Source organism: Littorina saxatilis, linkage group LG6 (assembly GCF_037325665.1).
Source record: "Littorina saxatilis isolate snail1 linkage group LG6, US_GU_Lsax_2.0, whole genome shotgun sequence".
NCBI lineage: Eukaryota > Metazoa > Mollusca > Gastropoda > Littorinimorpha > Littorinidae > Littorina > Littorina saxatilis.
Genome location: NC_090250.1, coordinates 27,302,469 through 27,316,847, shown reverse-complemented (window position 1 = coordinate 27,316,847; position 14,379 = coordinate 27,302,469). Strand labels below are relative to the sequence as shown.

At 41.4% G+C, this 14,379-nt stretch overlaps 1 protein-coding gene across 1 annotated transcript; it reads left to right on the top strand.

The window, feature by feature from the left end:
- The first annotated feature begins 3,738 nt into the window (after nucleotides 1-3,738).
- LOC138968886 (tubulin alpha-3 chain-like) lies at nucleotides 3,739-14,344 on the top strand. The gene is made up of 6 exons (XM_070341558.1): nucleotides 3,739-3,990; nucleotides 8,760-8,982; nucleotides 9,380-9,681; nucleotides 10,509-10,812; nucleotides 11,150-11,373; nucleotides 13,007-14,344. The coding sequence occupies exons 1-6, from the start codon at nucleotides 3,988-3,990 to the stop codon at nucleotides 13,301-13,303; spliced, it is 1,353 nt and encodes a 450-aa protein (XP_070197659.1). The 5' UTR covers nucleotides 3,739-3,987; the 3' UTR covers nucleotides 13,304-14,344.
- Nucleotides 14,345-14,379: the final 35 nt, after the last annotated feature.

The following is a 14,379-nucleotide window of genomic DNA, read 5'->3' as shown; positions in this document are numbered from 1 at the left end:
AGCTGCTGCCCGGTTTGGCAGACGACACTTGCGAAAGCGAGGTCAGAACATTACAATTTGCGGATCGTAGCACAATAGGAACGAAACGAAAGTAAAGATAAATTCTGGTTACAGTACAAAACTACAGGCACAAACAGATAATGACGTCATTTTAAGTGGCACAAACATGTACATGAATGCCTTCCCTTTCGAATGATTTACAGTTATAGAATTTCTGTCAAGCGGTTTAAGTTTTATGTCCGTTTTATTAACCCAACCCGGCCTCTAAACGAGAATAGTAACGCCAAAGAAGGAAAACATACACACAAACCAACGTTTTTCTCACCGGTGGTTTGGAATATTGCCCCACGACTTCAGATTTAGTGGTGTGGTGTTAAAATCTATCAGAAAAATGTGTTTGCTAACGTGACGCCAAAAAGTAACCAAAACGGTCCTCAGCGGCCGACTGACTATAGTAATTAACGCGTGAAAATGACTAATTCTTAGTTTGACATTTAACCTTCACAATAGCATATATACAAAGATTTGTTGCTCTAAGACAAAATGTTAGAAAGTTATCCCAAAAGAATGCAAACTGGTCATAGATGTAACATGGAAACATCACTTTTGTAACAAAGAAACGGTCATGCTTTTTCCCACAAACTTTACTAAATGAAGCTGATTTTGCAACCAGATTCTTCTTAGGTAAAATGCCAAACACTAAAACAGGAACAGAAAGAAAAAAAGCTGGACAAAATCAAGCAAACTTTGCCCCAAAAAAGAGAAACATTAATGAAAAGTTCATCACCGACGTAACTCGGAAACGAACAACCAGACATGTATTATAAGGTTTGACATGAAGAATGCAAATGTTCAAAAGTGGTTCATTCAATTGTTAAGACAATAAACCAAAGGCATTGGTTACATATAGAACAGTTGCCACTTGCAGTTAATTAATTTATTTCAAAAGAAATAATGCCCCCTGGCATTGAAGGTGGGGTCACGAATCATGGTTGCATCAGATGTAGGGACTAAGGAAATATCATCGATCCCTGGAAAGCAATAGTAGTTCCCCTCCGGTTTCCTTCGAAGGAACTTTACCACCAGTTCATCAGGTCGAATCTCTTGCACCTGAAACATGCAAGTACCTGCGATTTCAACCAAAGATTGATGCAATATGTGTACTAGTTTCACTAACATGAATTTGTTTAATGTCTATCAAGATTTTGATGCATCCACATTCACTGGCTAAAAACAAAATAAAGTAATTATTTTGTTCAGACTTACCATTCCATTGAACATACAACTTTTACAATTAAAGAAAACATTGACACTTACCGTTCCTTTAAATCGATTTCGGAAATTTAATTTTGATCATAATTTTTAATTTTTTTTAATTTTCAGAGCTTGTTTTTAATCCAAATATAACATATATATATGTTTTTGGAATCAGGAAATGATGTAAAATAAGATGAACGTAAATTTGGATCGTTTTATATATAAAAAAAAAATTATTACAATTTTCAGATTTGTAATGGCCAAAGTCATTAATTAATTTTTAAGCCACCAAGCTGAAATGCAATACCGAAGTCCGGCCTTCGTCGAAGATTGCTTTACAAAAATTTCAATCAATTTAATTGAAAAATGAGGGTGTGACAGTGCCGCCTCAACTTTTACAAAAAGCCGGATATGACGTCATCAAAAGTATTTGTCGAAAAAAAGAAAAAAACGTCCGGGGATATCATACCCAGGAACTCTCATGTCAAATTTCATAAAGATCGGTCAAGTAGTTTAGTCTGAATCGCTCTACACACACACACGCACAGACAGACAGACACACACACACACACACACATACACCACGACCCTCGTTTCGATTCCCCCTCTATGTTAAAACATTTAGTCAAGTTTTGACTAGGTGAAATCGAAAGAAAAACTATTATTAACAAATGTTTAGCCTAATTTTTCACTTCATAGAATATCATAGCAGCAAAAACTCACCTTTTCTCAAGAACCTTGGGTGTTGATCACTGTCGTAACAAAATCACAGACTTCGGAAACATTCTCGAAATCTTTCCTCGCTGCTGGAAGCTGAACTATTTCTCTCTGTAACTGCGCAGTCACCCGCACCTCTAAGTCACTACGCGCAAAATAGTTCTAATCTTTCTTCAAAACTCTGAACATTATTTGCAAAACCGTTCACCATCGTAACTGAATTTTGAAGAAGCATGTCATATTGCGCAACTTTCAACTTAGTTTGCAGATGCAATTTTGAGAAAATAATACTTAAATAACATTTAGCTTAGCGATTTTCTATGCCCTTTCATGTCAAGATCGTGTTGAAGATGAATATGCAAATTCTAAAGTTCAAATTTAGGACTTGTTGCTGTTGCACGCGTGTGGAAACCTATGTTACGACAGTGATGGGCAAACTTTCAAGCGATTAATTTCGTTTAAAAAACAATTCTGTGGACAAAATAACATTTCAACTGTCAAGTACACTTACACCAAACACACATAACAAGACTGAATAGCAGTCCTTGGACATTCTAAACGATTCTTGTAGTGAGGTGCAAAACTAGTTGATGGTTCATGTCACAGATCAGACCTCCCTTTTTCACGCATCCAATCATTTCTTTCGCAAAACAACCTTCATAATAATCATGCAAAATACTCAGTTTTGTTTGTACTATTTCTTTATTCATTTTACTTCTCAAAAATACCAATATCATGATTTAAAATTCAGTATGTTTCAATTGTGGGCTAATTTGATTATGGCACACACAAAAGGTTCAGTTTCTGAGACGCACCCAGACACACTGACACACGCACACCGGCACACACACTGACACACACACCTGCACACACACACACACACACACACACACTGACACACACACCGTGCACACACACACACACCTGCACACACACACACACACACACACACACATACTGACACACACACCGTGCACACACACACACACACACACACGCACGCACACAAACACAAACACACACACACACACTTCATCAGTCACGAGTCAGTTTCCATCAAGTGCGAATATTCCACAACTCTGTGCTACTCGGTGTAAAGCCTGAACACGTACACGTGCACTCCTCAGGTGAGAGCGATAGCCCATTTCCCATGTCTGCCGTGCCAGCCAATCAGAAGGTAGGGATGGGAATGGTGCCAGAGGAGCGCCTGAAAAAGTTCCAGAGTTTCTGCAAACAAAGCGCTGGGGCTGCAGCTGCTTTCTCCGCCCTGTGCCGGGTGCCACTGGTTGCCAAATGGATAAGGACCGAGGGCTGATGATCCTACCCCAGACATCCCAACTACTGTTCAGTACACGCGGGCACAAGATTTAATCAGCAACCGCTCGTTCAGCATTGCTTTTGGTTTAAACAGAACTTTATTCAAAATAACAGGAACCAATTAATAACAAGAAATAAGGACACGTGACCCAAGCAAAACAAAATTACACAAATGTTCACGATGGCGGACACTGTGACAGCATGATAACCCAAGAAGACTGATCAAGTCGAGGAGGAGCATTGTTTTTGACTACTTCAAGCGAACATAAAACAGAAAAGTTAATTCCTGTCCCATGTCCAATGCTATAGATTTCAAGAATTTCACCTACAGTTTCATTCCCTTCAAAATCTGGAAAGAAAAAGAAAAGATGTGAACTTTGTTTGAGAATCCTTTGCCTGTGTCTTTTTCAGTCTTGATCGTCTACCTGTATACGAAAGTCAAAGCAAAAACTAACTGCACGAAAGTAAAAGTTTTTGAAGTCAGTCTGCAGCCCGGCAGAATAAAGTTGGGCTCTGGAAGCATCTGGCACTTCCTCACCCTGACTCCTTGTTGTCGGTGGCGAGTTGTCTACGATTCCAGACAAAAAAAGTCTGAAAGTTCACAAAGTTTGAAAGGTTGTAGCTGCAAAAGCCCTCGTTACAGCTTGAATTTCTCCTGCATTCTTCTGTGGACAAACGTTCTTACCATCAAGCAAAATGGTAAGTGACTGTTGTTGGTTGTTGTTCAGTGTTGCCGGTGGCGAGTTGTCTACGATTCCAGACAAAAAGTCTGAAAGCTCACAAAGTTTGAAAGGTTGTAGCCGCAAAAGCCCTCGTTACACTTGAATTTCTCCTGCATTCTTCTGTGGACAAACCCTAGCATCAAGCAAAATGGTACGGTGACTGTTGTTGTTGTTGTTGAAATCTCAGTGTATGATGCGAAGCTTTGGGGGTTCTTTGGGACTGTCTTCGTAGTAGAGAGAAGTTGATGGACCGGTGTCACGAAATTTTCTTTCGCCGAAATATTTTTTCTCCCCCACCAACACGTTTCACTCATTTTTGTACAAAAAACAATTCTTATGCAAAACCATCCTCTGACTACGGGTTAGGGGTAAGTTTGGGAATGGGTTAGGTATGTAAACAGTTTTAAAATGCGTCAATTTCTGGCGATGTTTGTGAACGAAGATTTCGGGTATGTCTTAATACCGAATTCCCGCGGACGGCGTCGATTGAATTCTTAGTTCACAAACATTGCCAGAAATTGACGCATTTTAAAACTGTTTACATACCTAACCCATTCCCAAACTTACCCCTAACCCGAAGTCAGAGGATGGTTTTGCAGAAGAATTGTTTTTGGTACAAAAATGAGTGAAACGTGTTGGTGGGGGAGAAAAAATACTTCGGCGAAAGAAAATTTCGTGACACCGGTTCCAGTGAAAAATGCAGGAAGCGCTACGGCATCTTCTGTGTTGCTGGAAAAGACATCAACTGCTTCTTTTTAGACAAGAAAGCTCGGTTTTCTACTATGGGTTGTAAAAGTGAAGTTGATATTGCGTAAGCCTATTTCAAAGCTCTCTCCGTGTACTTTTGAAAAGTTCTCAAAATCAGTTGCGTGTTTTTCTTTGATTATACACAATGTGTGTTAGTTGACTGCAGAACTGCGCCGTTTCCTACAGGATGATTTATTTTTGTATGCAAAATGTAGACCTATTCAATCCTGATTTTGCTGTTTCAGTCATTGACTTTAAGAAGGAGACTAGTGTTCCGAAGATTAAAACCTTCGCACTCAGGTTAAATCTATATATTAGATATAATATTTCCATCAGCATGATGCTACTACATTTTACTTCATGAATCATCGCTCAAGGCTGATGGTTTATCGGCAGACGCCAAAGATCGCAAAAGCAAAACTGACGCAGTCACAGACAGTGTTACAATTCCTAGCCTGACATGGTCAATCCGTAATTATCCGGCAATTGAAAGCGTGAATGTCTATCTACATCAAGGCTTACATTTTCTTTCGATTGGAATCCGGTAACAGCTAACTCTTCGTTATCAAGCAAGTTAACAGACTCAGTCAGTTTTCACATTTTAAAAATAGTAAAATTTTGTTAAAATTTTTTTATGATGAAGCAAAAGGTCACTTGCACTGCGAATCTTCATCATTACTCACGTGAATATAACGGGTTATTTTGGAACATTAAAACTTGTACTTGTTAATTAAAGAAAATCGGCAAAGATTATCTACAACCTAACACACGTACTTGTCATCGTGTGACTGGCAGTGTTACATGATGACAACACCTGAATTCCATTAAGTCAAAGGGGAAGAAAACTTTCTTTCTTTACTTGGTGTTTAACGTCGTTTTCAACCACGAAGGTTATATCGCGACGGGGAAAGGGGGGAGATGGGATAGAGCCACTTGTCAATTGTTTCTTGTTCACAAAAGCACTAATCAAAAAATTGCTCCAGGGGCTTGCAACGTAGTACAATATATTACCTTACTGGGAGAATGCAAGTTTCCAGTACAAAGGACATAACATTTCTTACATACTGCTTAACTAAAATCTTTACAAAAATTGACTATATTCTATACAAGAAACACTTAACAAGGGCAGGGATCTACTAATATAGGTCTATAACAAGGGTAAAAGGAGAAACAGAATCTGTTAGTCGCCTCTTACGACATGCTGGGGAGCATCGGGTAAATTCTTCCCTCTAACCCGCGGGGGGTCAAGGGGAAGAAAAGCAGTGCTTCCGAATCTTCCATCACTGAGTTGACACGCGCCGATAAGACTGCTGATAACAACACAAAGAAAGTAGAAACAGACTTGCAGGATAATAAATAAGCGGTGAAGGAGAGAGATGCCAATAGTGTGCCGTGTAATGGTGGAGAGGAGGAGGGAGATCGGGGGGGTGGGGGGGGGGGGGAGCACTGAACGTCTTTTGTCCAGCTAGTTTTAGTATTCACCGTGCATTATGTTTGCACTCGATCAATACAAACAAACACACAAACGAACAAATAAAGAAAAAAATCAAGAAATGTTAAATTATTGGAACGTTTAATTCATTAGCAAAATATTCATAAAAGCAGACAACAAACCCTGGTTCTCGTGCACGATTTGAGGTTATATAGGTTAGCGTGCAAGTCAATTTCTTGTCTCGTTCAACGTGATTTCAAAAACCTAGTCAACTTTCTTTTATGACTAGAGCCCCCCCCCCCCCCCCCCTCCTTCCTCCTATATAATCTCCACTGAGGGGATGCGTCTACCTTTGTATACTGACAAGGAACCTCAATCAGACACATAGGTGAACGACCACTAAATGGCAAAATTGCCTGCACCTGATCCTGCAACAGAGATGCAGTGGAACTCCCTTTTAAGACCTCCAAAATGTTGAGTAAATTAGGTCTTCCGGATTATTAAATGGAGTTAAATTTATAGAGGTCATGAACAGAAAATCTATCAAAAAAAATAATAATGTCCTAAAACAAACAACGAAGGGAGGTGTCTGAAATCGGGGGTCTTCAAGGGAGGGTGGGGAGGGGGGGGGTTCCACTCAATCAATCAATCAATCAATCAATAAATCAATATGAGGCTTATATCGCGCGTACTATTCCGTGGGTACAGTTCTAAGCGCAGGGATTTTTATTTTGTTAAATTTTTTTGTTAAATTTTTTATGCAATTTATATCGCGCACATATTCAAGGCGTAGGGATTTATTTATGCCGTGTGAGATGGAATTTCTTTTACACAATACATCACGCATTCACATCGGCCAGCAGATCGCAGCCATTTCGGCGCATATCCTCTGCCTAGCTACTTGCAAACAAGACACTTAGTCATTCTTTCCAACGTTTACTGTTCTCTGTTCACGCTGGGTCAGTGAGAGAAGGAACAGTATGACTCACTGCGCAAGTTCTGTGTTTCTGCCGGTGCTACCCAGACAGACAGAGAAGCAACACTCATTGCCATGAGAGAGAGAGAGAGAGAGAGAGAGAGAGAGAGAGAGAGAGAGAGAGAGAGTTTGTCAGTATAACTCAGAAATGCCAAGCATTCAGTCCGGCAACAGGCGAGAAGTGATGCACGATGTGCATAAAGCTGTCAAGTGATGCAGAAAATCCACAACTCTACCCCCCCGCCCCCCCTATTACTCTTGGCTCATAAAAATAAACTGTATAGGCATCTGTTTTACACGGGAAATTGTCTAGTAAGCAAGTCAAGCAGGATTACCAATGCACAGACACATGGCACTAGGACTGATGTGTTTGTGAATGTGGGGGGTTAGGGGGTGTTATTAGGCAAGAGCTAGAGACCACGCCCACCCCCCAGCTGTCCTCCAACAACTCAGTTGAATTGTGTCCAATCTAATACATTTTGCCTTTCATCCTAGACTTACAAAGTCTTGTTCCTGCGCGCTTGTGTACATTCTGTCGTGAAAGTCAGTTTCCATTGAGCGGCTTTGTATTTGCAGTTATACTCCAGGGACCGCTTATTATTTCAAGTGAGCATAATATAAATCAGTGCATCAGATTAAGTGCGGACATCTTTGTGCGTGATTAGACTGCCCAAATCAGAAATAATTAGTACCCCCTCCTCGAAACTAATAATCTTAAAAAGAACAACACTCAAACTGTATTATAACATTCTGTCATTGCTACATAAAATCAAGTTAACACAATTGTGTATATAAAATAACAACCTTATTATATTGGTAAAAAAAAACCCACCACTGCAGGTAGTACTGCTACAGTTAATCTAGCTTGAACTTTGTTCTATCAGTTCATCGTGAGTGTATCTCAGTGCCCGTGGTTCTGCTTTACTCTACCTAACATTAACCATCACTTCTTGAAGTAAACTTGCCCCGATTTGTCCGACCATTTCAACGTGAATGCATCTCCGAGCACTGGAGCTTTACTCTCTACTCAGTACTGTTGGCATCATCTCATACTGTGTCCAATTTTCTGTGCCATTTCAGCGTGCATTATTCGCTGCATTTTACATGAGGCTCATCATTTTTGAGTAATTTTAGCTTGCATTATTCGCTGCTTTAATTAGTTATCACGTCTTATTACATGAGGTCACCATTTTATGTCATTTCAGCATGCATTTTTCGCTGCTTTAGTTCCGAAAATCCTCATCATTTTCTGTGTCATTTCAGCGTGTATTTACGCTGCTTTAGTTATCAACTCTCATAAAATCCTCAACAATTTCTGTCATTTCATCTTGGCCATCATCTCATCAAATGTTTCCATCGTTCTCTGTTTCTTTTATTAGTTTATTTCGATGTGTACAATTATTTGACTTGGCTGAATGTGAGTTAAAACTTTGTCAAGTGTATAAGTATACTTCGATGTGTATTTCTATTGATTTGTAATTGTGTACATGGGCCCTAATCAATTATTTATGGATGTTTTTGTGAGGCACTCAGAACAATTTTAGGATTTGCGCCATATACATATCCTCATTATTATTATTATTGTTTTCAGCGTGAATGTATCTCGGTGCACGTGGGCCAGGCTGGCGTCCAGATGGGCAATGCATGCTGGGAGCTGTACTGCCTGGAGCACGGCATCTACCCTGACGGCAAGATGCCCTCGGACAAGACCATGGGTGGAAGCGACGACTCCTTCAACACTTTCTTCAAGGAGACGGGGTCCGGGAAGCACGTACCCAGGGCCATCTTCGTCGACCTCGAGCCCACAGTCGTAGGTGAGTCAAGTCAGAGATACAGAATGGTGTATCTAGGCTGCTGGGCGATCTGGATCTGTAACTGGGTGAAAAAAGTTGCAGGAGTTGATGGTCAACTTTGTTCTCAATCGGGTTTAATAGAACTGTGAATTGTTGACGGCTTGCAACTGCTGGACCCTTTCAGTGTTGCACATTGAACGGTCACTGTTGTGTACCAGCGAGGTTGCGCGCGTGCATATGACTTTCGGTTCCTTTTCTCAGCCAAGATCAGTGACCCATTTGACACCAATATACACAGAGAACTTCACACTGCGTGCTTCCTCCTAGTTTTTAGAACTCTGAACTGTCTTTTTTACTAACCTCAGCTTCGAACCTGTTTTCAGTCAGTCTGTTGACTCTCCTGTCATTTCTTGTGCAGACGAGGTACGGACAGGGCAGTACAGACAGCTGTTCCACCCAGAGCAACTCATCACAGGCAAAGAGGACGCGGCCAACAACTATGCCCGCGGACATTACACTATCGGCAAGGAAATCGTGGATCTGGTTCTGGACCGCATCAGGAAGCTGGCTGACCAGTGCACAGGACTGCAGGGTTTCCTCATCTTCCACTCATTTGGCGGCGGCACGGGCTCTGGCTTCACCTCCCTGCTGATGGAGCGTCTGTCTGTGGACTACGGCAAGAAGTCCAAGCTGGAGTTCGCCGTCTACCCTGCTCCTCAGGTACGTCGAAAGCGTTTTGTTTCACATATTCTGAATTGTTTCCTTTAGACGGTTATTTCTCCGTCTACCCTGCTCCTCAGGTATGTCGAAAGCGTTTTGTTTCACATATTCTGAATTGTTTCCTTTAGACGGTTATTTCTCCGTCTACCCTGCTCCTCAGGCCAATGGACAATGACCATTTCGTTTCCAATATTCTGAGTGACTCCCTTTAATTATTTCTTTTTAATTTACACAATTGGAACCCTAGGTTTACTTGGTGAAATGATATCTGTTTAAGCCTCACATTAATTGGACGATGTTGACTTTGCGAAGTTGGCTGCATGAAGCTTTGGCAATGAATGTTCCAATAAAAAGACTTCACGAAGTCGACTTCTGGCTCAAAAAGGACAGCCTTTATACACAGTCTTCAGTGTTCTGTCCTGTAATTGCTAGTGTTCACAGCAGTGGTAGAGCCGTACAACACTTATTTCAGCATGATTTAATGGTTACATTTCTATACGTTGGAAGGGGATATTTTCAGTCACAGAAGGCATTTGGAAACTGAGATGAGTGCTTCAAAGGCATTCTGTTTTGTCAAACATTGTCCCAGTCAAGGAACGAGATGTTTTTTTTTGCCAAGTTGGCCGGTTTTTCTTCTTCTTCTTCTGCGTTCGACGGTTGTGTCTGGGGTCGTAGTTCCGCTGCTGTCGTGAACTGGAACGTCGCTTTCAGGTCTTCTGACGTTCCCCAGAGCTTGGTCTCCAGTGTAGCTCCTTCTGGCCAGATGGCCAGTTTTTAAATTGTTGTATGTTTGGTTTGGTTTTCATAACTGTTGTGCTCGATTGCAGGTGTCGACAGCAGTGGTGGAGCCGTACAACTCCATCCTGACCACGCACACCACCCTGGAGCACTCGGACTGTGCCTTTATGGTGGACAACGAGGCCATCTACGACATCTGCCGCCGTAACCTGGACATCGAGCGTCCCTCCTACACCAACCTCAACCGTCTGATCGGCCAGATCGTGTCCTCCATCACGGCCTCTCTCAGGTTTGACGGCGCCCTCAACGTGGATCTGACCGAGTTCCAGACCAACCTGGTGCCCTACCCCCGTATCCACTTCCCCCTCGCCACATACGCTCCTGTCATCTCTGGTGAGTGGTGAATGAGTCAGACTTTGGGTTTTTTTTCAACCTATTTTTTCCACTACTTTGTCACTGGTGTGACTTACTAAGGCAACCTACCAATTTCAAAAATTGCATATCGGGTAAGCTGCCGTGAATGATTGAAAACTTTGAGGTTTTTGACATGTTTGCACAAGCTATACTTTATTGTAAGAAACATGAAAATAAAAGACTTAGAGGCTAGATTGTTGATGATGCCCAAGAACAAGAAAAACCTTCATTGTTACATGACATTAGAAAGTTTATCTTATGAAGTGTTACAATGTCTTTGTCTTGCTCAAACCAATTCTCATCATTGTTTGAACAGCGGAGAAAGCCTACCACGAGCAGCTGTCAGTGGCTGAGATCACCAACGCCTGCTTCGACCCTGCCAACCAGCTGGTGAAATGCGACCCCCGGCACGGCAAGTACATGGCCTGCTGCATGCTGTACCGTGGTGACGTCGTGCCCAAGGACGTCAACGCCGCTATTGCTAGCATCAAGACCAAGCGCACCATCCAGTTTGTGGACTGGTGTCCTACTGGTTTCAAGGTTAGTACTGGTGGTCTTTCTGTCACATGACCCCCAAATCTAAAGAAGTGAGATCTTGTCTGAAAATGGAGGTCAAGTTCCAGGATTGCTAAATTTAAAATAAAAAAATCTGAGAAACGTTGCCTTCATCGGTGATTTAGGGGTAAATTCGCAGGCTTACAGAAGATAATAAAACAATACAAGAAAGGTTAGTTATTGGAATGGTTAATGTTTTTACAAAACGAAGCATTCACAAGTACGTCTATCTATCTTTATAGCGGACAGACATACTAATACTTATGAGACAAATAAATAAGGTCCTATAAAAAGAGGCGGGGTTTCTTAAACCAGATTTGTTACAAAACTGTTTGGTCCTATTGTGTGATTAATGTGCTTGTCTGCTGCTCTTTTCAAGAGTCTTTAATTGTAGTAAAGATAAACATGTAATAAAGAGACTGAGATAAAATTAATGTTATTTCAGTGCTCTCTAAATGAGGTGCAACCTTGATCAGAGACATAGATAGAAGAGATGCGAAGCGCTGTCTTCCCGCTCGCGTTATCTTCGCCTACGGCAGGGGCAAGTAATCCTCCCACTGGCGCCAAGCTCGCGGTATCTTCGCCTACGGCAGGGGCAAGTAATCCTCCCACCGTGGCGCCAAGCTGGCAATTGTTGTGTTTTTAAAGAGTTATAACTGTTTCATAGAAAATCATAGATAATAAAACATGCAATTTGTTAATTATTTGCACTCAAGAGAAACAGAAAATCACAAGAAGAAGATTATTGCATCATTTGGTGATTAGAAGATGAATCCTAAAGTAAGCAATTTCGCTCATTTCTCCTTAAAAACTTTTTATCCACACGCCAGTGTAAGTGCGAGAACCACTTGAGTGAGACTTGAAAGCATCACAATTTAATTACAGCGCGTCAAAAATTATACAAACAGATTAATGTCTACACCAGTAATGCATTTGCCAGTTAAGGGAAAGCAAAGTTGCGCACAAAAGAAAATATTAGCTCCCAAACATTGCCTCCACGCACAATGGACTTAGAAACAATGGCCGCAAGAACCGAAGGAACCGTTTTTGACTCACATCGGGAACCCAATCCTCTCAAATGCGTTCGTGTGCACACTATTGAAGCTACAGAATATGAATCAAGTTTACTTACCACTGATATCTCTTGTCTGAAGCTGGATATATCCAAAGAAATATGACAGAAAAGCACTTCAAATCGGTGTCAGAGAGCAAGCGAACAACAACGTAGTACGGGATGATGGCTAACAATCGCGCGAGGTCACGTTGACCGAGCGCTGTACCCCAAGAGTTCACGCGAGCGGCCCTCGCTTCGCATCTCTGTATGTATGTCTCTGCCTTGATATAAATCACACCCAGGATATGTGTTCCTTTGCCCAAATATCCTGGGTTTGATTCAAGTCAAGGATATTTGTTCCTTTGCCCTCCTCCAAAATCGGCGTATGCTGCCTGAATGGCATGGAAAAAACCGCTCATACACGTGAAAGTCCACTCGTGCAAAAACATGAGTGAACGTGGGAGTTTCAGCCCATGAACAAAGAAGAAGAAGGAGAGTTCCTTTGCCCATGTAGTTTAGCTTGTTCCAATGCATGAAAGTTGTAAACGTTCTTTACTATTTCAGGTGGGCATCAACTACCAGCCCCCCACCGTGGTGCCTGGCGGTGACTTGGCCAAGGTGCAGCGTGCCGTGTGCATGTTGAGCAACACCACCGCCATCGCCGAGGCCTGGGCCCGTCTCGACCACAAGTTCGACCTCATGTACGCCAAGCGCGCCTTCGTGCACTGGTACGTGGGGGAGGGCATGGAAGAGGGCGAGTTCTCAGAGGCCCGTGAGGATCTGGCCGCCCTGGAGAAGGACTACGAGGAGGTGGGAGAGGACGCTGTGGAGGCTGAAGACGAGGAAGGAGAAGAATATTAAAGAGACATTAATAAAGCGCCTTCTTCATTCCCCAGATCAGACACTTTTTTCATGAAATGGTTTTCACAAAAATGTCAGACTTCATGGGATATTTAACAAGACACTGTTATGATAAAATGGCTCACACACAGATTTGATTGGATATTTAGCAAGACACTGTTATGATAAAATGGTTCTCACAAAAATGTCAGACTTGATGGGATATTTAGGCCAACAAAAAAAAGTCTGTTTACGGTAACATAGGCCAAAAAAATAGGGTCGGTAGGTCGGGATTTTTTTTCTTCCCAAAAAACCCTATTTTTAAGTTATTTTGCCAAAAAACAGACTTTTTTTTTACATTTTTATTCTTTTTTTTCCCAAATGCCAAAAAAAAGTCTAGGGTCGTGCGAAAAAATAGGGTCCGTCGGGATACCGTAAACAGACTATTTTTTTTTCCTTAACATGAGGAAACAGAATATTAGAAACACTAACCTTGGCAGAAACCAAAGATATCTTTATCCCTGTTTTTCCGTTTCTAACGATGAAGAGGTTCATATTAGCTTGATAAAAAAGTAAGTGGTAGACAAAAAAGGAGCACTAGAAAGAACTGATTCTAAATTCTTGAATTCAAAATTACCGGTACCTCCCTGAAACTAACAACCGTCTCATAAAAGCAGAGTGAAGAAAACATTTTCTTTTAGAAACCCTTTTGCAATACATTTCAAGACTGTAGTGTTTATCAGGGACATAAGTTCCTATTGAGCATTTTCACATATTTAAAAAAAAAATTGAAATCCTACTGCAATAAAACAAGAAGAAAAAGTACATGTACATCTGAATAATTTACAATCTGCTGATGACTTTCCATTTAACAATGTTTTTTTTCTTGTGTGCGGTTTTGTACAAGATAAGGCCATTGTTAAATCTCTGTCAAGCGGTGCAATACTTTCAGTAAGCTCAGAACAGCATTGTCTAATGTGCCTTTGAACACTTTACATTTTTGGCTAATTAGCCGGACAACGCCCACAGAACTTTTTTAAGTATTAAAGATGGGGAAATCCGTCTGATGTTTGTTGTTTTCATGTGAAAGCATGGTG